Source organism: Notechis scutatus, chromosome 1 (genome assembly GCF_049901735.1).
Source record: "Notechis scutatus isolate UNSWTSFEM ecotype Mainland chromosome 1, rNotScu1.2, whole genome shotgun sequence".
Taxonomy (NCBI): domain Eukaryota; kingdom Metazoa; phylum Chordata; class Lepidosauria; order Squamata; family Elapidae; genus Notechis; species Notechis scutatus.
In genome coordinates, this window is record NC_142009.1 from 160634749 (window position 1) to 160660908 (window position 26160).

The 26160-nt window shown below is 38.8% G+C and overlaps 1 protein-coding gene across 2 annotated transcripts; it reads right to left on the reverse strand.

The window, feature by feature from the left end:
• Nucleotides 1-14: 14 nt before the first annotated feature.
• On the reverse strand, nucleotides 15-22589 carry PHF11 (PHD finger protein 11). Of its 2 annotated transcripts, none has more exons than XM_026679072.2 (10): nucleotides 22371-22589; nucleotides 13388-13507; nucleotides 10655-10762; nucleotides 9550-9683; nucleotides 6677-6717; nucleotides 5691-5755; nucleotides 4791-4854; nucleotides 3160-3282; nucleotides 1349-1420; nucleotides 15-185 (listed from the first exon to the last, which is right to left on the reverse strand). In XM_026679072.2, the coding sequence occupies exons 2-10, from the start codon at nucleotides 13493-13495 to the stop codon at nucleotides 46-48; spliced, it is 855 nt and encodes a 284-aa protein (XP_026534857.2). In that variant the 5' UTR covers nucleotides 13496-13507; nucleotides 22371-22589; the 3' UTR covers nucleotides 15-45. The 2 variants fall into 2 exon arrangements, with proteins under 2 accessions (XP_026534857.2, XP_087805363.1); XM_087949237.1 differs by having other exon boundaries at nucleotides 22462-22582.
• Between the last annotated feature and the right edge of the window lie 3571 nt (nucleotides 22590-26160).

The following is a 26160-nucleotide window of genomic DNA, read 5'->3' on the forward strand; positions in this document are numbered from 1 at the left end:
ATAAAATGTGGGGGGGGGGGCAGTGAACATTTTAAAGATGGTGGGTTATTCAAAGATACCACTTGAGGTATTATCTGTGTCTTCTGAGACAGGAAATATTGTTTCTTTTAAATCTCTAAAAAGTTCAATCTGAGCATCCAGTTTTTCCCGTGTATTCATTAGTTCTTGAATTTTTCCCTCTGTTCCTGTATAAATTAAAACCAGTACTTAAGATTAGCAACATATGCAGAGATATATTAAAAAGTATTATTTATGCCAGGCAAATTACTATTAAAGTATATAGATTTAGAAGAGCAATGCCAGGAGGGGAAGAAGGTTGGGGAAACAGAAGGGCCACAGTCCTTCAGGGAGAATGTGAAACTTTGCATCTTAGGTGATGGGGACCATCCATTACTTTTGCCAGCCCTTCTCATCTATAATTGCCTCTCCCCTCCTCTCGTTCTTTTCTTTCCCTTTTCCATCTTCCCCCCCAAAACAAAAAAACCCACAAACTTGTTTGTGAAAAATTGTCAAAGTATAACTGGTATGTAAATCTCAAAGAATAGCAACTAGAGAAGCTGCATACCAAGAGCTTTCTCCCTATTCGAGAATGGCAGAGCCAGGAACAGCAGCAATCAAAAGTATTGTTCCACAAAGTCACACACGTAAATTTAAGAGTGCAACTGAAGTAAACGAGGTAGAATTATAGCACAAAGCACCAATATTGATTTGCAATAAAACAGTCGCCATCCTTTGTAAGGGAGACAAAGCAATATCATTAAACTTTGTTTTACTAGATCATTTAGATCAGGGGTCCCCAAACTTGGCAACTTTAAGACTTGTGGACTTCAACTCCCAGAATTCTTCAGCCAGCTATGTCCACAAGTCTTAAAGTTGCCAAGTTTGGAGACCTCTGATTTAGATGGATAAGGTATCCATTAACTCCAAACGTCTATACAAATTATGTAAGTGGGCCAATTTGCATCATTTGTATTTATTTCCATTATACAAATGACTAAATGATGCAATTTGTATTATTTGCATCATTTATATAATATCATCATAAAAATGCTCCAAATTGCCACTGAAGCCATACAGTTAAAATAATGCTTCGTTGTTTTGTGGAGAGGAAAAATTGATTTGTACAATAGCATCTGAAGCCTGCTAAATGGAGGTTTCACTGTGTTGCCTGGATGTATTATTTGCTGAGTTTTTTTTCTAGATCAAATGACTGACATGATCAAAGGAACACAGTACTAAAAATAATACTGCATTCTTATCTGTATTTATTTGTATTCTTAACTAGTTTAAAAGGAATAGCTTTGGTTCTACAAACTATAAGAATTGTTACATTTTGTTTCATACATACCTGAATGAGCTCTTCTAAGAATATTTTCAAAGAGATCACAATCAAAAAGTGATATGACTATTTTTTCATACTCTAAGGATAGAAAGAACATGCTGATACTTCTTCAAAAACACAAACTTCTTTTAAAATATGCATAATGATAATGATCAGAAGTATTTTTAAAAATCACCTTTTCATCAATAACCATACCCGAAGTTGCATCTAAATTCAAAACATTAACTGTAGAGCAAGAGATTTCTAAAGATGTTTATATATATTTATTGAGAATTTACATTGTAAGCAATTGAGGAAAGTAGACTAGACAATTCATTAAGTTCATTAAAGAAAAACATTTTTCTTTAAGGCAACTCAAATAAGAAAAACAATTTTAATGAAACATGCAACATTAAACACGTTAAAAACGGCAACAAGAAAGAATCAAATCCAGGCCAATAATCCTTAAATTGGAATAATGTTTTTAAGGCGGGTAGATTCTAACATAAAATGGTAACATTTAGAGAGCAGAAACAAAGCACTGCAATATATTGTCTAAATGAAAATCTCTTAAAGAGGCATATAGGACCTTCCACAAAATTTGTGACAATACTCTTCAGAACGTAAAGGAAAGTAGGGTAGAACAAACTCAGGAGAACAAGTACTTAGGCAATTTGCTGACATCTTAATGTATGTTTGGGACCAGATAGCTTGAGGAATGATCTACTCATAAACTTATTCACACTTCCATCAGCTATACAGACATGGCATCAGCCAATAGAATATTTTCGATTGGCTAATGTCGAGAATAGCTTGTTCTATATCTTTATTTTCTGAATAATATTATCACAATTGCCAGGCAAGGGTCTTCCACAAAATTGGTGACAGCAAACGAAGAAGGAAAAGAAGGTATACGAGAATAAACTAATCTCAATTTGGCCATTAGCTAATAGAAAATACTTAGTTGAAGAACTGGAAATTGAGATCATGGTCTTTGATTTGAGGATATAATACATTTTCACTTCAAAAAAAAAGAAATTTAAGTTTACAGTAGGAGAAGATGAGAAATAAAAAGATTAGTGGAAAACACTGAAATAATTCTGGTGACATGGCAGTGGAAAAAGCCAACAGGGCTATAGAAACCCCTTAATGAAAGCCTGAAAACAAAAATTACGTAGGAAACAAAAGGAGGGACTGGTGACCAAGAAATACAACCAGGTAGATAGCTAGCTTTGTATATAGAAAAAACAAGCTGAAGTGTAGAAAGCCTAGAACAACAGGAAGGACACTAAATGAATTGCTCTATAAATTGTTCAAAGAAGATGCAAAATGATAAAGAGTTTACTAAGAAGAGAGAGAACCACAGGTCCTCACTTAACAGCCATAACAGGGACAAGTAGTGTTACTAAGTCAAGTGGTTGTTAAGTGAAACATCTATGTGACCATTCTGTTTAGTGTGATAGTTCCAGACCAATGAAAAATAAAACAGAACTATTTACTCCTGTGATTTGCAAAATATAATTATTTTGATGCAAATTAACATTCCATTTGCATTTTTAAGCCATGTCATTCCACTGATTTATATTTAGTTTGCAGTCAACCACTGTTTTAAGATCTTTCTCACACGCATGATTAGCAGATAAACTGCAAGAATTATTTAGACCAAACTGGGATGCATTCAGGGGAGAAAGATGATAGAGGACTGGAAACTCCAAAAGAACCAGGAACATTTAGCTCTGAGAAGTGAAGACCATGAGGTGACACAACAGTACTCTTGGGATCAAACCTCTCAGATAGGAGATCTCAGACAATTGAGAATTCCATATTCTTTATAATACCTGCTTCTGGAGTATTGTCCTCCATCAGCTTTTCCTGTGCCAGGAGAAGAGTATTTGACATTTCCTCAAAGATTTCACTCAGAAGCCCAGCCTGCTTACACTTCTTTAAAAATTCTATTCTTTCTGTGGAGAGAGAAATACAATGATGTGCACTTTATATTTTTAATTTCATGTTCATCTGGCACAATGAAGCACTGTCCAATGACAATTATTTTCAAGGCATAAAGGCGGAAGATATTATGAGTAAAAGGTGTGGTGTGGTGATGGACAAGCATCAGGAATGTTCCTCTCAGAGAGATCAACAGATTGGTTTCTCATTGAAACAGCCAAAAGACAACGCCTGATCTTCTTATTCTATTTCATTATTTTGTTTGATTTTATTTTTCTCATTCAATGAATGAATGTATAAATGAAACAAAAAAGGATTCTGGGTGACTAACAGAAAATTAAAAAGATAAAAGATTATTAAATAGGTAACCAATATAGATGCTGAGATTTAAAAAAATCAAGCAACACCATCAACTAAAACAAGGTACAAGCTCAACTGTACAACCCAGTCTCCAAGCTAGCCAACCAACCCAGGTTTTTAAAATTTGCAGAAAGCAAGAAAGGTTGGGGCAGGTACAAACCTCCGGGGAATGACATCATAACATCCTCCGAGAAAACCCAGATCACTGTCCCTTGTAGACAGACGTGAAGCATGCCTTTTAAGATTTTAGAGGTTTGGGATTTTATTACAAGGAGGCAATGCAGTCCGATCTACTGTAAGCATAGTAAAAAATTGTCTGCTACAATGTTTTGCCTGTCAACGACTTCTTCAGCTTCAACTACAATAATACACGGCAAACAATTGATGCAAACTCAAGGTAAACCACTTCAAACTCAATTGCAGAAAATACGACTTCAGCAACAGAGTGGTCAACGCCTGGAATGCTCTACCCGACTCCGACTCCGTTATTACAGCCTCAAACCCTCACAGCTTCAATTTCAAATTGCCTACTGTGGACCTCACCCTATTCTTAAGAGGTCCTTAAAGGAGGCGTGCGTAAGTATAACAGCATGCCTACCGTCCCTGTCTTACTGTCCCCATTTATCTGTATTTACTTCCTTTGTTCATGTTTATGTTCATACCTATACTTGTTATCTTGTACATGTTTGACAAACAAATAAAGTAAACTTAATAAATAAATAAGTTAGGAAGAGAAGATAATTAAGTTGAAACTATTAACTGAATCCAGCAAAATCTTCCCAAATGCAAATTCCCCTTCCATTAACAGGTGGCTTTTGAGCTATTAACCAATAGGCCATAAAAGCTGGACCAGCCCAGTGTGTTTAGACATGCTTCTTCAAGAGAAACAAAATAACACATTTCCACTTCATCTTGTTTGAGCCAAATAGTTCAACTCTTTCATGTTACAGATTTCTATGCAGGAATGAAGAACATCATCTTTATAATTCTCCATTAATGGAGAATTGAAGAATCGCCTCTAAGAAAGGAGATGCGATTTATAACTATATTTGTAATTGGAAAGTAAGAAAGTTGCATAAACTGCCTTAGGACAGAAATAAATAACAACCATCACCCCTATATTAGGAATTCTAACAATTGACAAATATAACCCATGTTTTACCTTTGTGTTGGTCATGTTTTTCACTGAAGACTTCCATGTTCTCTTCCTCAACTGTCTCATCAGTCTGCCAATATTTTATTTGAAATAGCACTGTTATAAATGGCCCAGATTAGTGATATAACTCATATCGCTGTATATTCATTTTTAATAAAGTCAGTCTTAAAGTACATTCTTCCCAAATGGTCTAAAATTATATTTACATATCTCATTTATTAGTAAAATAATTACAATAAATCTTTATAGAGGACTTTTACAAGTTTTTTTTAAAAGTTTTGTTCCTAAATTGTTTTGATGATTTGATGACTTTTATACTAAAAATCCCCCAGAAGTGCTCACATAGCAAAACAGAAAATTCTAAAACCTATAACACAGGATGGCAGTACCAGCATACAGATTACCAAGAATAAAACAAAAAGTCACTGTAGTAGCAATATACTTCCAAGTAAAAAAAGTAGAGATATAAACTATTAAATTTTCAGAATCTGACAGCTCAGATTATCGGCTTCTCTTAGATTGAGAGTAAGGGTTGAAATGCATCATTCACTCGTGTTCTCAGATTAATTGGAAAAGACATTCCTCTCTCAAAAATTCAGAAACAAAAAAGAATTCATCAGACAAACAGCATTTAGTGGGTGGGTATCTAGTAGTAGGCTTAACAGCTCTACATTCAACAAGGATATCAGTGTCTAGCGATGTTACAGCAGTGGCAGTTATCAGTCAGAAAATGACACAGGTCAAAATAAAAACAAAATAAAATTGAGATGCTTTAAGAATCTGAAATTCTGCCTCTACCAGGTGAGGCCATGTGAGCCTGAGTCACAACGGAAGGAGGTGAAGAAGTGTGGCCTCCTAAAAGTTTTAGAAATGTCTCACTGAGACACCGAAAAGCAACTTCATTACCATTTGGGTGGTAGTGGAGGAAGATTCCACTACGAGCACGGGCATTGCCTTCTCAGTGTTTTTATCTAGAAAATAAAGTAACGAAATATTTTATCACACAATTTCCTGCAATACTTCAAGAGAAAAAAAAACCAGAAAGAAATCCCAGCAGATTCATGAGATCTCAGGAATTTAACTCTTGAAGTTCTAACTGATGTAAGCACATTGGAATTATGTTTGTTAAGGTTGTCATCCTATGACTCCCTTGACAATCATCTTCCCAAAAATGACTGCTCAAGGCATGGAAAAAGAGACTAAATCAAGAAGCCAGGAGAGTACCTGCAAGTTATAATATCTAAGAATCCAGGCAAAAGGCAGTTTTCTGTGTGTGTAAACAGAATGAAAATCTAAAATATTGGGATAAAAATAAATGTAAATGGGCCCGGTTGATATTACTGAAAGTCACAAGCAGTAACCGCTGTCAATAATGGTTTCAGTCAGGACTTTAGTTAGCTATCCAGGCCCTGCTCTACAGAATTAGGAGGATGGTCTCCAGAGCTTCTTACATTATATGTTAACAATAAATAATATATGGAGTCAATTAAAGCAGATTGGGGAATAAGACTATTATTAGTAGTAGTATTAATTATGCCAGAGTCAGACTGTTAGATAACCATATGAGAATAATACTCTTTATATATTTTCCTGCCATTTTATTCTTTGTTTTTTATCTTAATTCAACTTCATTGTTTTAATGGTTTTAGATACTTGATTATAACTATGTATATTGCCCAGACTCACTGTGTAAGATTGGCAGCTGTACAAATGTGATTGAACAAATAAAGAAATTAAGCTCATATTCAAACCACCACCACCTAAGTGCCCTGGGTCTTTTTTGTGGAAGAGTGGCAAGGAGTGTTGCAACAATGCTATATTTTTTTCTAAAATATACTTCAGAACCCTTGCTAAGACAGAAACAGATTTGAACAAATTCACTAAATACATACCGCAAGAACTGGATTTCTGGCTGTGTTTTTGGCAGAACAAACTAGTAGAGAAACAGAAAAATAAATAAACTTATAGAAGCAAATATTTTCATTTTTATAAAGATTTAGCAAAGACAGATGAGTAATCAGGAATTTTTTTGTAAATAAATAAATAAGCAGACAATCAGCATTCACACCAGAAGAATAACACGTTCCTATCCTATCAGTTGAGGATGCGTACAGTATATCCTTTCTACAATGCTACTAGGCTCAAGGAAGAACTTGAAAAATGGATGGTCAGTTATGCCAAAACAAAAGCAGTAGCTTTTTTGTATTGTAATTACTGCTGGAAGATAAACGGTAAAGATAGAAAGAGTAAGCTAAGCCCTTTAAAAACTTGGAATCATATCTCCATCATTTTTATTTATTTATTTATTGAATTTATATTGCCGCCTAATTCACCCATGGTGACTTGAGGCAGCTTACAGAATGTAAAACCATATTTAAAATAAAAATAAAAACTAACAAGAATCAAATAAATTAATAAAGTACAATAGAACAAAATCTGGAAAAAAAAAATCACAAACCCCAACCCCAACAACATCAGATCACACAAACTATTTGATAGGCTCTACCCCACTCTGGGTTCCCCAGGCCCGCTGGCAGAACCAGGTCTTCAATGCCTTCTGGAAGAGTATTAGAGAGGGGGCCATTCTAATCTCTGGGGGAATGATGTTCCAGAGGCCCTTCTTCTTGGTCCCACCAGGTGTATCTCCCTCAGCATTCCCTGCCTCACATCTACCCAATGGGTTGGGTAGATGTGACCGGCAAGAGACATTCCCTCAGATAACCTGGTCCCAAGCCATGAAGAGCTTTAAAGGTGACAACCAGCACCTTGAATTGCACCCGGAAGCAAACCGGCAACCAATGCAGCTCCCACAGGAGAGGTGAAACATGTGCACAGCGGGGTCTGCACAAAACCATGTGGGCCACTGCATTTTGCACCAACTGGAGCTTCCAAATGTTCTTCAAGGGCAGCCCCATGTAGAGGGTGTTGCAATAATCAAGATGGGAAGTGACTAGGCCATGAGTGCCTGTGAGTAGGGACCACTGGTCCAGGAAAGGGTGTAACTGCTGCACAACCCACAGTTGCGCAAAGGACCTCCTAGCCACGACTGCCACCTGCTCTTTGAGCAGGAGTCATGAGTCCAGGAAAACCCTAGATTACACACAGGGTCTGTTTGGGGTACTGCCACCCCATCCAGAACCAAAGGTGGCAATTCTCCCTGAGCCAATTTTTTTTACTGTGAAAGGAACAAATTAAAGCTGTGAACATTACAAACATAGGACAATTTATTTTATTTCTAAATACATGATCTTTAGAAATAATATCATGTACATTTATAAGAGGAATTCTGGTTCCCCAGTGTGTCTCAAACTCCGTTTGTGAATGAAATTGAAATTTATTTCTATTGAAATTTCAGATCAGTCCTTCTGATCCAGATAGAAAAATTTAGCATCCTATGAAAAGACACAGAATTAGATCCTAAATATCCCATTTGGGACAGAGAATACTTTTCTGAAGTTAAATCAATGTATTTTTAGTGCTCATCTCCATTCCCCATTGCTATAATGAAGGTCTGACCAGAAGACTTTTTATCCTAGCTTTATTAATAATATATGTGTGCACTGTGCCTGAGGAAACCTCTCTTTAGCCAGATTTGATACCTTCCCACCAATGCTTATTGAGGCAAGATATAATAAATCTCCAGTTCAAGATTGCCCATTTGAAGAACCTGAGCCATGCGCATTTCACAGAGCTGATTTAATAATGCTTTTGATATCTAACCATCCTTGTAGGTCAGATGAAGAGAATGTACTTTTCTACTGGCTGATTTATTCCCTGGAAATCTGCAGATGGATGGTTAAATTCTGTTCTACTGATATTGCTGAATGTGGGCTTTGGAAATAGCTATGCTTTGCTGATTTACAGACTGGATTACTTAATGTAGTACATTGTTTGAGCAGTTTTGTATTTCTTTATCCTTCACCACTCGTATCTGTTTGTTATGTTTTCATAATAGCCTATTCAATCCTTTGAATTGGGTCTTTTACTACAAATAAAATTTAGTTACCTCTCAGTTATTTTCGTTAGATAAATGAAATTCTACTTATCAAGTATTTCCTTTTTTCTATGAGTCACTGTGGGCCCTCCTCAAGTCTTTTGGAGTAGACATATGTGGTGGAAGCCCACCTGCATTCACTGTACTGGGATTTAATAACCAATCCCAGCTTTTCCTTACCAGGCTAGAAGTTCTCACACTCTGAATTCATTTTTCTGTATATATAAATGCTCACTTTGGCTGTTACAAAAAGCCAGCTTCATCCTAGCCTAAAGAATACATATTCAGAACTAAGGTAGAGCTCAAAATATTATAGATAACATCTTGATAGTTCAATAGTTTCTAGCTTTTCCTGCCAGAATCCTAGAAATCCCAAACTTAAGGGAAAATATGAATGATATAGCAATATTTTCCCCCTCAACTCCGATTATTGACTACTTATACTTCTATAGCATACAGAGCTAGTCCTTTCTGTATTTCTAAGCATTGTAGATAATACAACTTATTGATTTTGCCATCATGTTGCTGAATTCAATAGCTGGAACAAATAGCTTTTCTAAAAATGGGAGATTATAGTGGGTCAGATTCTAATTTTAAAGAGAACATTTTTTTTACTGGTTTTCCAGGCTAAGATATTCTGAGACATTTGGATTCATGGGGAATAAACACCCATTAGATAAAGCCTTTTTTTGCCATTCAGGTAATTTCAAAACATAAATATACTATATAGGATTTTCTTGAAAAGGTTTTAGAAAACATCTGATTATATACCGGTACAGGCCTTCGTTTTCATCTGTTTCTACTGAAGCATCATCACACAAGGCACAAAAATAATGGTAACTTCTGCGACAGTGTTTGATCTCACAGCCAATGGTCGCCCCGCTCTTGTGACAGAAATGGCACAGCTGTATGGAAACAAATTGAAACCACTTTTTAAACTGCAGTTTATAAAACCAGGAAGTGGCATTAGACCAGAGGTGGTATTCAGCAGGTTCAGATCAGTTCTGGAGAACCGGTAGCGGAAATTTTGAGTAGTTCAGAGAACTGGCAAATACCACCTCTGACTGGAGATTTTACAGTATCCTTTTCCTGCCACGCCCATCAAGTCACGCCCACAGAACCGGTAGTAAAAAAATTTGAATCCCACCACTGCATTAGACCCATTTACTTCTCCTTCACTCATCACATGCTGGCTTCTATGCTGTGATCGTGTTTAAACTAAACCATTTAGAATAGGCGGGATGTGTCATGTGCTTGCCATGCCCCTGCTCAGTTTAGTGAAGGAGGAAAAGTCCTGATAAGTCATGTGACAACACTGTGACGTGAGTTTGATACCTCTGATTTAGAGTAAAGTGTAATCTCTGTTTTGTAACAAGAATATGAAACCACATGGGAGTTGTATTTACTAATATCTTGACCTGAAATGGATTAAATAAGAAAAAGTATTTGCCTCGCCGCTTTCAGACAGCCAATGGTTGTTATTGGACAGGGGCTGTTAAGCTTATTTTGTTTAATTGCTACTCATGATGACAGCCTATGTAACTAGGGTTCCATAAAGATTTGTGTTTTCTAGTTCAGTTAAATAACACTGCTCCACTGCAGGAAGGTGTTAACTGATGAAACCATGTTATTTTTATTCATTTTTCTCTGTCAGTTTCCCCCTACACAAACCAATTTACACTCCCAGTGTTTTAAAATGGGGGGAAAAACAGCAGTAGCATCAACATTTCTATCAATGAGACAGGGGGACTACTAGACTATTGGTTCGTATTATAATCTTTAGGTCTCCAAAGTGGATATTCCAAATGCTTAATGTGAAAATAAATTATTTTAAGTAATTCTGATACAGAATTTTAAAACAGGAAAAATGTCTTACCAGTTTCTTTCCTCTCTTTATTTCCTTCATTACTGAAACCACGTCAAATCTTTTATCAAGATCCTCTGTGTTCTGTTCTTCCACTTCCACAAATGCTGAAGAAAATAACTAGAAATGAAATTAAAAAATAAGATTTAAAACAAGAGGACACGACAAAATAAAATGTTAAAAATAGCAGCAAGAATTGGCTGGGGATCAGTGCTACCTCATAAATTTATGAAGTTTTAGCAATTTCTTCTGTCAGTTTACTCATCCACAAAAATAACCATTATCACTCTGGATGCTCCATGGTCTCATACTTAATATAGGGGAGGAATCCTAAGTGATGTTAAGAAAAATTTCAGCAAAATGGTAAAAAAATGAATGAAAAAAGCATGTGCCAAAATGATAGAAAAAAATATATATCAGTGTCCCTATGCCTGCCTGATTAGGAAGCATATAACTCTTAGCATTTAACCACTGGAGCTGTTCTTCCTATCTCATACACTTTCCCTAGTTTCCTTGAAAACACTCAACAGATTTTATGAAGAAAAAAATGTTAAAACCTTCTAAGATATTTAATATAAGGTCCTGTCACCCCAAACAGCCATTGCTGAGAGCTATAGATATTGGTACTGTGCAGCTTCACCTCTGACATAATGAAGTTACAAGTTTGCAGATAAAATAATATAGCCAGATTATGAAGAATAGCAGTTAATTACTAGCATATAGGTAACAACCTTCATATCCTCAAATGGGAATTCAAGAACATTGAGAATACAGTTTGGGGGTAGTACAAAACATTAATGAAAATCTTCTGGCTGGCAGAAGCAGCTTTTGTACAGAGTACAGTGTTGTCCCTCTGTCTCTTACTCATAAACTCCCACTCATTTCTACTGACTAATCCAGAGAAGAATATGTTCAGCAATTATTCTCTTGAGCAATATCTTGCTGAGAAGATGGAAAGCAGCATCTGTGGCTGCAGAGAACTTACTTAGAAGAACAATACTGGTAAGTATTAAGAAACTAACTGTTTTGAATTTTGAAAACATATTTTGGGTGTTCTCTTAAACAGTTGCTGGGGGAACAGCATGCCCAATCACAGAACGGCTATTCTTCCATTCACCCTTCCATAGAACACCATTCTTCTTCCTTCCCTTTCACCTTTTTCCAGACAAGGAGGCATATTTCAGAGCAAAAGGTTTCATCTACTCATGTTATCTGTTTTCCAAGCAAGCCTATGGTCCATATTAATTTTTTTCCAATGTGAAAAGACAGAGGGAGAAAGGAATTTGTTGAGAAGCAAGGAAAGTCTTTACAATCATAAGGAACCCCAGACAGTGAGTCAGGAGGTTTGGAGAAAACGGGTATTGGAGAAGACACGGTTCAAGGAGGAGGTATTCCAAGAAAAACTGTTCAAACTCCTAAATTTTGATACCTAATTATAAGAAGTTTACCACTTTGCTTGAAAATCATTCAGAAGAAGTTTTGTGAAAATATCATCTCCAAATTCCCCATCTCTAAATCCAACTGCAGAATGGATTGAATATATTTTTTCTTTTCTGGTCCTATTCTCTCACTTCTACTTCTGCCAATGTGAGGACTGCGATTCCAGTCCTCCAGTCCTTCCATAGGAAGATTTTTGAATTAAAAAAAAAAAGCAGAATATAAAATATAAGCATTATCCAAGCTTAGAATAAATACACAGTATTATAAAGCCTAACTTGTTTCCATGTGATTCTTTTTTTCTTCAGAGTATATTTAGAAAACCTTGATATATATACCTCTCAAACTTTTAGCCTGGATACCCAAAACTTTCAAAACCCCTTTCTGAGCCCCTCTCGATTCAGCTAGACTACAAAGCTGTCCATGGCATGTTCTCTTCCTCTCCCTGGGACTCTAGTCACAATTCACTTTTTCATCAGGAAGGGACAAATCAGTTTCTCCGGGAGCCATCACTTTTCCCAATGGAGAAGTAAAAAGAGAAGCAAAGCCAGCACACTAGAAGCTATAGATTCAGGGGAAGCGGGATGCCTTGAAAATCCTGCTCTCTGGGCCTTGATCCTCAAGGAGAAAAGTGAGGGGAAAAGGCTCCCTCCCTCTCATTGTCTATCAATAAAAGGATGCATATACACAAGGCAAGAAACTGGGAGTTCTTAGTCCTATTTTAGCCATGAAAGTCAGCTGGGTGATTTTGAGCCAGCCACTCTCTCTCAGCTCAACACACCTAACAGGGTTGTTGTTGTGGGGACAATAGGAGGGAGGAATATTAGATATGTTAGACACCTTAAGTTATTCACAGAAATAATAAAGGCAGGATATTAATTAATTAGTTAACATACAGTTCATGTAATCTGCAAAATATGGATTACATGAACATAAAGAAAGGCATAAGGAAAGGGACAAATAGAGGAATGGACTCATGATTTATTATAGCAATTGCCTGAACTGGTCATTTATGCTCCTAAATAATCTCTGCTGTATTTTAACATACCACTATAAAAATATTATTTTTATAGAATTATCAGAATTATAGTACTTCTGACCTTCCAAAATAATGGTCTTCTTGTACTCCAACCAGGAAAGTATTTACATTTTAACTCTTGATATTGTAGTGCATACCTATAAAACTATAGGACATGTGGTATAAAAGAAATAGGTGTATCAATTATGAATTGTGCTTCAGGTCTTTTTTCAGGTCTTTTTCATTTTCCCATCAGTAAACACAGTTTGAATGTCACTAGCAAACCTCACCAAACAGTCCTGATGAACTGCAAGATTCTGCTCTTCAGCGACGTACATAATCGCACATGGTTCACCGTTTGGACAAAGCGCACACTTCCTTCTCATCATCTTTGCCATTACTGGAGTCACCTTAGAAAAATATTTTACAGATTAAAACAATATTAACCCATCACCCCAAGGCTCTAAAGTCTAAACAGTACATTTTTAAAAACCCACTACTGCATTTCACAAGCTAGTATCCTCTAGCGCTACTGATATTTTGCTTTGAATGTCTTGACATGGGGCTCAAAAATATTTAATTAGAAAAATGCTTAAATCTGTCTGTGAACTTCTACCAGGTCCTCTAAAAAACTTTAAGATATTTTTCAAGAAGAGCAAAGAATCTTTATGTGCGGTTTCATAAGATGAGAGACCATTACTTGGTTATAGGGGTAAAAAAACATTTTTCCTTGCATATTCAAGATGCACTTTCTAGCATTTTCAGTTGTAAACTCCTACATAGTATTTTTGGTCTAATACCTTGGAAGGTTGCTCTCAGTTCTGTTTGTGAAACGGGTACTGTACATGAGTTAAAACACAAATATAAAGGTAACGAGAACAAAGCTAGAAATTAAAATGAGTAGCCTGTTTCACAGGATAAATTCAAATTTGACACACACAGACACCATAATTTCATAACAGTAATAATATTAATTTTGGAAATGAAGAAGATCAGATCAATCCATTACCTGCCAAATACACAGAGTTGTCTCAAGGGGAACTTTGGATGTCAGATAATACCCAATTTATCATATCCTCAGTACAGCCAGCCAATCTCGTTTTAAATTTGGCAATACAAAACTGGTGGGCAACATTGTCCAATTCTAAACTGCTTCCAGCCAATTTAGATAAGCTTTTCAAAGAAGCACCTGGGCACTTATTGCCATGCAGTTTTCATTCTGTAGATTTCTACTTTATACTCCTAAAAGCAGAGTTTTTGCAATAATTAGACAGAATCTGACATCAGTGAGGCAGAGGAACAGGGGGAGCCTGTTCCCAGTGTATGCTTGCGCAGAGCTGCCAGAAGGCAAGAACAGTTAAGACAAAAGGGGCGACTCAGGAGTAAGGCTTGGAGATGATTGGCCCCTCCCATAAGACATAAAGGTGGAGCAAAGGTACAGGAGCTTTTGCAGGAAGCAACTTTGTTCCTTCTGGTTGGTTTAAAATCTGAAGCTCCGTGTTGACTTTGTACTTCATTTGGCCTTGTGCAATTAGTGGCAAAATCAAATTCACCATGGAAACGGAAACAAACAAACAATTACCATTCCTAGATGTAGGAAAAAACAGATGGCACACTAGGACACACCATATACCAGAAGAAAACACACACCAACCGCTACCTCAACGCCCAATCCCACCACCACCCAGCACAGATAAACTCCGTGGCCAAAACACTAATTGCAGAACCAAATGCCTGGCAGACAAGACACACATTAAGACTGAACTATGCACCCTGACTAAAGTACTGACAGCCAACTGCTTCCACAAAAGCAAAATCACCGGCTTGATCCACAAAAACACACTGAGACATAATAGAGACCCAGAAGATGAACAGACCTATGGAACAGCTGTCCTGCCCTACATAAGAGGTACTACAGACAAAATCAGCAAGATACTACACAGACATCACATCAAGACTGCCTTCAAAACAGACAGAAAAATAGCAGCCATCCTTAGAAACCCCAAAGATAAAATTGACCTGGAAAACCAAGGCATATACGAAGTCACCTGTGCATCATGCCCGGCCACATACATTGGACAGACCAATAGAAGAATAAGTACCCGCCTGGATGAACACAAAAATGCAGTCAAAAAGCTGGAACACACTTCCTCACTAGTCCAACACATGGAAGCCACAGGTCATAGCATCAACTTCAATGGCACCAAAACCCTGGCCACTATGGAAAACCCTAGCCACAGAGTCATCAGAGAAGCCATAGAGATTGAAAAAAGACCAGAAAGCATGAATAGAAGAGATGATTCCACCAGGCTGTCAATCATTTGGAAGCCTGCACTCACAAACAAAAAAATCTCCACACCACTAGCCAGGCAAACACCTGGACACAAACAGATCCCCCCTGATACCTCCAGCTCAAACACACCCCAACCAGGCACCCAGATGAAACCTAGTTTCCTAACAAATGATAGCCATCCATTTACCCGGAGCCAAGCTGCACAAAAGGCCTCCAATAAAGGAACACAATGTTGCCAGCCAATCAAGACACAAAAAGAGCCACAAAACAGACAGAAGATATTAGAAACACCAATCAAGCAGAACACAGCAAACTCCAAGACCAATAAACACAGACCAAGATTCCCAACCAATCAGGATGAAGAAAAGACCATTCTGGCACAGCAATAGGCTGCCCCAAATTTAAAACTGAAACAACTGTGGGGGCCTGACTCACAGACGGACACAATACAGAAGCCTGATGATGGCAGGTGAGATTCTGCCGAAACGTCGCTACAACTTTAAAAGCACAACTACTATGACGTGGGAAAATACCCGAACAAAGCTGAATGCCATATATACATATACATATACATATACATATACATATACATATACATATACATATACATATATATATTTGTTTTCTTAAGTTTTCGCGGGTACTTACATGTATGGCATTCAGCTTTGTTCGGGTATTTTCCCATGTCATAGTAGTGGTGCTTTTAAAGTTGTAGCAACGTTTCAGCAGAATCTCATCTGCCATCATCAGGCTTTTGTATAGTGTTTGTCTGTGAGTTAGACTTTACAGTGGTTTCAGATTTAAATTTGGGGCAGCCTATTGCTGTGCCAGAATGGTTTTTTCTTCATCCTGATTGGTTGAGAGTCTTGGTCTGTGTTTATTGGTCTTGGAGTTTGCTGTGTTCTGCTTCTAATATCTTCTGTCTGTTTTTTTTGGCTCTTTTTGTATCTTGATTGGCTGGCAACATTGTGTTACTTTATTGGAGGCCTTTAGTGCAGCTTGGCTTCGGGTAAATGGACGGCTATCATTAGTTAGGAAGCTGGGTTTCATCTGGGTGCCTGGTTGGGGTGTGTTTGAGCTGGAGGTATCAGGGGGATCTGTTTGTGCCCAGGTGTTTGCCTGGCTTGTGGTGTGGAGATTTTTTGTTTGTGAGTGCAGGCTTCCAAATGATTGACAGCCTGGTGGAATCATCTCTTCTGTTCATGCTTTCTGGTCTTTTTTCAATCTCTATGGCTTCTCTGATGACTCTGTGGCTGGGATTTTCTATAGTGGCTAGGGTTTTGGTGCCATTAAAGTTGATTCTATGACCTGTGGCTTCCATGTGTTGGACTAGTGAGGAAGTGTGTTCCAGCTTTTTGACTGCATTTTTGTGTTCATCCAGGCGGGTGCTTATTCTTCTATTGGTCTGTCCAATGTATGTGGCCGGGCATGATGCACAGGGGACTTCGTATATGCCTTGGTTTTCCAGGTCAATTTTGTCTTTGGGGTTTCTGAGGATGGCTGCTATTTTTCTGTCTGTTTTGAAGGCAGTCTTGATGTGGTGTCTGTATAGTATCTTACTAATTTTGTCTGTAGTGCCTCTTATGTAGGGCAGGACAGCTGTTCCATGGGTCTGTTCATCTTCTGGGTCTCTATTATGTCTCAGTGTGTTTTTGTGGATCAAGTTGGTGATTTTGCTTTTGTGGAAGCCGTTGACTGTCAATATTTTAGTCAGGGTGCATAGTTCAGTCTTAATGTGTGTCTTGTCTGCCAGGCGTTTGGTTCTAGTAATTAGTGTTTTAGCCACGGAGTTTATCTGTGCTGGGTGGTGGTGGGACTGGGCGTTGAGGTAGCGGTTGGTGTGTGTTTTCTTCTGGTATATGGTGTGTCCTAGTGTGCCATCTGTTTTTTTGTAGATTAGTACATCTAGGAATGGTAGTTGTTTGTTTGTTTCTGTTTCCATGGTGAACTTGATTTTGGGGTGTGCGCTGTTTAGGTGTGTTAGGAAATTGTTTAGGTTTTCTTGTCCATGGGGCCAAATCATGAATGTGTCATCGATGTATCTTAACCATAGTTTGGGTTTGAGGATGGCATTGGCATTCTGCACAAACAGAAAAATATCCACCATCCTAAGAAACCCTAAAGACAAAATCGAGTTAGAAAACCAAGGAGTATACGAAATCCCTTGCACCGCCTGCCCCACCACATACATTGGACAAACTAACAGAAGAATAAGTGCACGCGTTGAAGAACATAAGAACTCAATCAAAAAAGAAGAACCGACCTCTTCCCTGGTCCAACACCTCAAAGCCACAGGACATGAGATTGACTTTAAAAATACTAGAACTATCGCCAAAACCGAACACTTCAACAACAGAATAATCAGAGAAGCCATAGAGATAGAAAAACGCCCACACAGCATGAATAAAAGAGATGACACCTCCCGCCTACCAGCTATTTGGAAACCCGCCCTCATGAACAGACGAGTACCTAACATGAAGAATGACACCAGACCCACACCCACGAGGGCCACACAAGATGCCACCACCACACTTCCACGTAAAAAGCAGACTCACACCCATACAGAAGATGAGACATGACCACAGACCAGAAGCCGCACTGCAGCTGCATCACTACCCACTTCAAACCCCTCTGAGCCATACATGAAGCGAACTGACCCCCACCATGAAGATGCAGCACGACCACAAACTCAAAGCCAAACAGCAAGATCACAGCTCACCAGCTCAAATTCCCCCAGCAACTAAGACTAACCTGAGCACAACCAAGCCCCCACCTGAACAGAACACACCTCCAGCCAATCAGAACACGGCCAACCCCAACCCCACAGCCAAACCCCAATCAGAACACAGCCAAGCCCCCACCCAATCAAGTCACACCCCCACTAGCAGTTAAAAGGAAGAAGCAGCTGCAAGCTCACATCACTCTGAGAAGCACAGAGCTGAAGACACAAGCCTGAAGATGATGAAGAGACTTCATCGAAACGTTGCCTAGATACTTCCAATCTTACACGGGAGAAAACCCAAATAACCAAAGATCTATATCTATATCTATATCTATATCTATACACACACACACACACACACACATACATGCATACATACATAAATACAAAATAGATATATTCCCTAAATAATGTTTAAAAAACATGTGGGTGCAAATTTAAGATACATTGATATTCCAAGCCATCATCTAATGCCTTAGAATTAATGCTGTTGGAAAAATATGGAATCCATTCATTTATACCTCACATTTTCCTTGTTTCTCGTGTGTGTGTGTGTGTGTGTAGATCTTTCATGCGGTTTACTCACGAAATGATGAAAGCTCAGCAGTATTATTGTGGACAAATCTGTAGCCTGAAGTGTACTTTGGAAATGATAGACATTGTGTTTTGTTATCTCTGTTCAGCAAATCATAGTTTGGTTTAAGGCCATTGTTGATTGGTTTAAGTTTATTATTTCTTTTTATGATGTAAACATTTGTATTTGCTTTTTTTTTTAAAGCAGCTATTTATAGTGGCCCTTTGTGTTACACAATTCTCTCAAATAAAACAAACATATTAAACCTAACGTGCTGTAAGGTCTTGCCTCTCCAATCTTCCCAAGAAAGCAGGATTCATGGAACTGCAGTTCTAAAAGGAGCTTTCATTGAAAGGCGTGATAGCAAGAGGTCTAGGCAGGAACTAAATGTTCCCACTTAAAAAACAGCAATTTAAAACAATGCAAATAAAACCCCTCCCACAATACAGCAATGCAGGAAACAGAATCTCACAGCACAGAAATGCAGGAAACAGAATCTCACAGCACAGCAATGCAGGAAACAGAATCTCACAGCACGGCAATGCAGGAAACAGAAACAGAAACTTCATAGAGAGATCCCTCCAATCCTCCCCCCTCCCACCAGAATGCCAGCGTCCCAATAGAAATATATGGGACCTGACACATGCCATGGTTTGCATGAAGAGTATTTCATAATTATACAAAAGTTAGGTCAATTAAAAAACTTAAGGAAATTTGAAAAGTATTCCTATATACATTCTTATGTTGCTCCAGTGATGATCTTACGTCACTACATATTTACGAGAGTTCTGAGCCACCAATTCATTTTAGATTCTAGACAATTTATATCCAATGGCATAAAACAACACAATTAAAATTTCTTTACAAGCATTTAAAAATTATCCTGTCCCAACCACTCGTTCAATGAATATTCGGAGTTGTGATGGCACTGAAACAAGTGAGACTTATGTTGAAAGGTGCCAAAATGCCTTTCTTTCGAGGATTCGATTTTCCCACTGGGAGAGCTCCGGCACAAGGATACGGACAACTGCTTGAAAGCTGGATCTTTTTATTTTTCAGGAAGGCGGGGAACAGCGAGAAGTCTGCGTTCCTGGGCTAGCTAGCTTCTTATGGTAAGTCCCTGGTTTTTTATACCCTTTTCTCCCTTTGTAAGTTGATTTTGTGCGAATGTTTGTATTTGTGCTTAATGTTTCAAATCCTGTTTGAGTTTGTCTTTATTCCCGCCAGATGGCAAACTCCGCGGGGTGCGGAAGGCAAACTCCGCAGGGTGGCTAGATTGTATTATTGGTTTTCTCTAATCTCTTTTAGCTTTAAGATAGTTTTTCATATTTGTTCTGTGGCAATCTCCTGTCTGTCCCTTTTGTAATTTATATTTTGTGTCTTTTGTCTGTTTGTTTTGCTTATTTGGTATGTCCTCTGTTTGTAAGGGTTTTCTAAATTATCTTTTTGTTTCCTTTTCTTATTTGTCTAGTTTTCTTAATTACTTAGGCTTTTGTCTATAGGAATTCTTTAATACCTTTTTTATTTGATTCCTTTTCCTATGTGAGTTTGTTTTATGGCTGACCTGATGTTTCCCTTGGGCTTTTCCTGTTTTTGTGACACTACTGTCTTCGTGAAGTTCCCTTTCCACACTTATAACCAGCATGTGTAGCTCTGGCTGCCCTAGCATCCCTGTTGTCAAGTGATCATGATCTGGGTGCCTGGCAACTGTCTAGTACTTACAGTGGTTGCAGCATTCTATGATTGGCCTTTGGCAACCTTCCCTTCTAATTTTCCCACAAGCTAAGTCAAGTTGGCAGAGAAGGTCACAAGTCACTCCTGCCAATTTTTCTCCAAGCAACCCACTACGTAGGGCCTTGTATTCTATAGATGTATATGCCCACAGCAGCCCCCTGCCCACACTCCATAGTCTGCAAGCACAGAACTGCATTTATGCAGCACTGCAGTGTCCTTTCCTGCACTTGCCCTGTGTTGTCCCTTCCCCACTACCCAGTCTTGTGGTGCTGCAGCACCCACTACCCCAACCCAGTTCTATCCCATAGCACTCATTTGCCTGCCTGCTTCTTGGGGCTTGCAACTTTCTGCTGGCTTTCCTGTTGACTTTGCTTGGAAGCCAGTGGTAAGTCACAAGTCATGATCATGGGTGGTCCTCACTTAACAATCCACGATCTCCACTTAACCATAGCAACTGAGACTGTTGGGGTTGCTGTTTGCTAAGCGATGTGATCACCTGATATTGCACTTTATGCCTGTGTCACTTAGGGACAGAAATTCTGATCCCCAGAATTGTCATTAAGCAAGGACTACCTGTAGATAAGTAACTGTTGTGCTGGGTAAACTGTTCCACAGCAACGCAAGTACAATTAAAAAGATCTCCTTCTGGAATCCCACCTAGTTCACATCTGGAAAGGAGAAATCTATAGCATATATTGGACAGGTATATTTTACAAGGAACATATGGGCCCTGAAGCAATGAGGACTCAAATTATATAGGACTTTACAGGTGACCACCAGCACTAGAAGCCCACTGGCAACCAATGCAGCTTCTGCAAGGCCGCTTTTTCTTGTCCCAGTCAGCTTTCACCTGTCAGCATGCAGCATTTTATACCAACTGCGCTTCCAAAGTATCTTCCAGGTAGCTTTCAAGTTAAGCAGACAACAGATGATCTGAATTCTTATTGATAGTGCCTCCTGATCCTGGAAAAGAATCCCACTGGATGACACAGCTTTAATTGGGTAATTGCTCTCCTGGGCTGGCCGGTGCCTATTGAATTAGCATGCACTAAAAGGAACAGTAGCATCCTACCTGAAGCTAAAGATGGTGCTATCCTGAGATCTGATGATTTCTGCAAAAACAGCACCTCCAGTTTTTCCAGATTCAGCCTAAGCTGGTTCCGTACCAACCACTTTCTCAGATCCTTCAGGCACCAATTCAAGCCTTCCACAGCCTATTCTCTAGGGCAGGGCCCCCAAACTTGGCAACTTTAAGACTTGTGGACTTCAACTCCCAGAATTCCTCAGCCAGCTTTGCCAGTTGAGGAATTCTGGGAGTTGAAGTCCACAAGTCTTAAAGTTGCCAAGTTTGGAGACCTCTGCTCTATGGCTTGAAATAAAAGATGTAGAAATTTTGATTTTACACTCGATGATTTGTTCATGTTTATGTTCATACCTATACTTGTTATCTTGTACATGTTTGACAAACAAACAAACAAGTACCAAGAGAAATTTTCTCTTCCTGCTAACTAGTGTACTGCTGAGGCATTTTCTTTGGGTGGGAGTCCCCCCCCCCCCCAAATCTCTGCTGTCCAGCAGGCTTAACTTCTTTCTTGCAGCACCCATAGATTTACTTGTTTTCAGTTTCCTTTTTATAAAACAAACTCTCCAACTGTCTTAATCTTCCTTCCCAAATAGCCCAAAAAACTCTGGAGCCCAGGAGGGATGAAATATCCGCTCCCCTTCACGTGGGGAGCTCGCTCTTTCCAAAGGTCTCGTTCTTTTCTTTCCCAGCAATACTATGCTGACACAAAGCCAGGAGCGGAACGGTTAAACGGACCTTCCCAAAGACCCGCACAAGGCTAGGAAGCGAGATTTAAGCCTTTTTTTCCCCCAGCGCCAGGGGAGGAGAGGAAACCAATGGTCTGTGAAGAGACGCCCAGACTGCCGCCTTATTTCCCGGCCCCTTACCGTTAGGCTCAGAGAGCCGAAGCAGGAGAAGGGAGCAGCTGTTGGGGAAACCTCTCCGTTTACGCGGCGACCCCGGCCGGAGGATCCGCACCTTCGCTCCGAGGAGAAGAGCTGCTTCCGAGGGAAAACAGCCCCAGGCCCTGGCTTCTTTCGCTTCTCCGTGACAGCCCGTGCCTTCGAGCGCCTGGAAGAGAAAGTGGGCAGGCACCACTGCGACCTTAAGCAACACTCAGCCTTCCAGGAAGCGTGGGTTGGATCGGTGCCGCTGTTTCACATTTAATATGTGAGAGCAGCAAAATCGCACAAACCGATTGCAAAGACACACCACCGAGTTGCTAAATTAATCCACTGGTGTCAGGAAGGGAGCCTTCTCTGACATGGCCTCCCGTAGCACATTCTTTATTTATTTATTTTATTTATTTATTTGATTTGCCAATTGTTTACAAGATAATAAGTATAAATGTATACATAGTTGTGAATACATGAAATGGGTACATATAAGAAAAATAAACAATAAACAATAGGACAGGGACGGTAGGCACGTTGGTGCGCTTATGCACGCCCCCTACAGGCCTCTTAGGAAAGGGGTGAGGTCAATAGTAGACACTTGTATTTTATTTTGTGATTTTTTTTGCCAATATGTAAGACAGAGTATTTATTTGTTGAGATTTGAAGTTGCCATTTGTTTGACCACTCTGATACATAGTCAAGATCTTTTTGTAGGGTAGCAGTATTGTCTGTGGTATTGAACAACTTTACATCATCAGCGAAAAGAACGCAATTGCTCTTAATATGATCACAGAGGTCGTTTATGTAGAGTATGAAGAGAGTTGGTCCTAGAACACTGCCTTGGGGAACACCACTATTGACAGGTACTGGATTTGATAGTACGCTCCCGATTTTGACCATTTGTTGTCTGTTTGACAGGAATGCTTCTATCCAGTTATTCAGTTGTCCAGAGATACCATAGGATTTTATTTTTAGGAGTAGTTTGTCGTGTACCACTGAATCAAAGGCTTTACAGAAGTCTATGTAGATTGCGTCTATTGCTTTGCCCTGGTCGAGTTGTGTCGTCCATATGTTTTTGCAGTGTAAGAGTTGCAGATTACAGGATAGTTTTTTTCTGAAACCAAATTGTTTATTGGAGAGTAGGTTATTTGTCTCTAAGTGAAGGATGATGGATTGGTTAATAATTGATTCCATGACTTTACAGGTGACGCAGCATAAGGAGATTGGCCTGTAATTTTCAACTAGGCTTGGGTCTCCTTTTTGAAGATGGGGATGACTGTGGCTTGTGACCATAGGTTAGGCAGGAGCTGGTTCTGAAAGATTTTTCAAAGATTATGCTTAGAGGTTTGGCTATGGCAGTGGATAGCTTTCTTAAGAAGTAGGCACATATTCCATCCGGTCCAATAGATAGAGATGGTTTTAGGTTGCGTAGTGCTTTTTCAACATTGTCTTCTGTGAAATCGATATGTATTAGATCATTGTTGTTATCTGTGGTACGGCTAGGAAATACTGGGCATGATCCATTGCTGTTTACAAATACTGAGCCGAAGAATGTGTTAAAGATGTTGGCTTTAATGGTGTCGTCGTTGCAGTCTTTACCATCAGGTCCTATCAAGGGAGGGATGGACCTTGAGTCTTTTAGTTTGTTGTTTACAAAATTGTATTCTCCTCCCTTCCAAGAGCCAAATTTGTCCCCCATTTTCCTGGCCTTTCAGAAATATCTTAAAAATCCTGGATGTACCATCTCGCATGGGGGCTCACAGACGAGCTGCAGCCATGGGGTCTTCTTCCCCTGCCTTCCATTAATTTTTAATGTTAACTTTTAGCTACCCTTGCGTGGTTTTTTAAATTTTAATATTCATTTAAAAAAAAATATTTTTAACATTTTATTTATATACTACCCAGAGTCCCCATATGGGCAATTCCTAAATGAGAGAGAGGGAGAGACAGACCCAATCTTGCAACACCACTGGAACAATTTAAAGGCCAAGATTGCAAAATGCAAAAATAACATAGGATAAGTGTTGGAAGGGACCTTGGAGGTCTTCTAGTCCACTCCCCTGCTCGAGCAGGAGCCCTATACCATTTCAGACAAGTGGTTGTCCAATCTCTTCTTAAAAGGATGGGGCATCCTCAACTTCTGGAGGCAAGGCATTCCATTGGTTAATTGTTCTCCCAGTTAGGAAGTTTCTCCTTAGTTCTAGGTTGGTTCTCTTGCCTTCTGGTGCTTTCAAAAATAGGTTCTCATATCTTTGTGGTACCCCTCTAATATTGGAACACCGCAATCATGTCTCCCCATATCCTCCTTTTCCCTAGACTAGACATACCTAATTCCTGTTCTTCATAAATGCTAGCCTCCAGCCCCCTAATCATCTTTGTTGCTCTTCTCTGCACGCTTTCTAGAGTCTCAACAACTTTTTATATTGTGGTGACCAAAACTGGATGCATTACGCCAACTGTGGTTTTACTCAGCCATATTTCACATGACCTTGATTCTCTCCCCCTATTAATGCTTCCTAGAATTGCATTGGCCTTTTTGGCAGCCGCCACACACAATTGGCCCATATTTAAGTGATTGTCTATGAAGACTCCAAGATCCCTCTGACAGTTACTGGTATTGAATCAAACTTAATCTGTACCTGTAGTTGTTTTTTCTTGCCTAAGAGTAAAATCTTATTTTTCTCTACATTGAATTTCATTTTGTTAGATAGTATCTATTTTTCAAGTCTGTCAAGATCCATCTGAATCTTGAGCCTATCTTCTTGGGGGGTTGGTGCTTCCTACCAGTTTGTCACCTGCAAATTTGATGAGTTCTTCTATTCGTTCATCTAAATCATTTATGAAGATATTGAAGAGTACTGGGCCTAAGACAAAACCTTGCAGTACCCACTGTTTACTTCCCTCCATGTGGCTGTAGACTTCAGTCAGTTACAAATCCATCGTGGTGGTGCTGCCTTTTCCACATTTTTCTAGCTTATCAAGAAGTTGTGGTCTACTTTGTCAAATGCCTTACTGAAATCTAAATACGTTATGTCCACAGCATTTAGCTGATCCACTAATTTAGTCACTTTGTCAAAGAATGTAGTAAGGTTTGTTTGGCATGATCTGTTTTTGATGAAACTGTGTTGACTTCTGGTTCTAACTTTGTTTGCTTGTGTTTGCAGATTTGTTGCTTGATTCTTTTCCAGGATTTTCCCAGGCATAGGTGTTAGGCTGATTGATCTGTAGTTTCCTGGGTCCATTTTCTCTCTCTCTTTCTCTTTTTGAAGATGGGAACCACACCAGCTCTTTTCCAATCCTCAGGTAAGGGCTATTTGATCAGGGATAAAATACTTGTTTCAAATTGCTGATAGCTTCTTATGGACTTTTTGCTGAATCAGGACTGAAAAGATGGATTACATATAGATATGAGTTAGGTTATGGGTAGAAGAGTTTTTTTGTTATGTAATTTTAAGGGAGAGTGAAGAATTATGTTAGCTTATGCTTGGTGTGATGAAGGTTGGAAGCTACTTTATTTCACTATTTTCCTTTTTTCTTTCTCTTGTGCTTTTTAAACTTCTTACTTTAGTTTCAGTTTACTTTGTATTTGTTTTTACTATTAAAATCTCAATAAAATTACTATTAAAAACTTAAATCAACACATCTGGAACATGCTAACTTTCAGAGAATTCTGGTCTACTATCAGCTTCATAGACGCTTTGACTAAATTTTATATGCTTATTATATCACTAGTGTTTATATCTATTCCCTCTTTTGAAGTTAAAGCAAAAAGAGCATCAGA

Coding starts and splice junctions, on each gene's coding strand:
- PHF11 (XM_026679072.2), bottom strand. CDS start 13,495: ATGGCAAAGATGATGAGAAGGAAGTGTGCGCTTTGTCCAAACGGTGAA. Junction 3,283..4,790: donor AAAACATGACCAACACAAAG/GTAAAACATGGG, acceptor CTCTCTCCACAG/AAAGAATAGAATTTTTAAAG. Junction 186..1,348: donor TCTTAGAAGAGCTCATTCAG/GTATGTATGAAA, acceptor TAATTTATACAG/GAACAGAGGGAAAAATTCAA.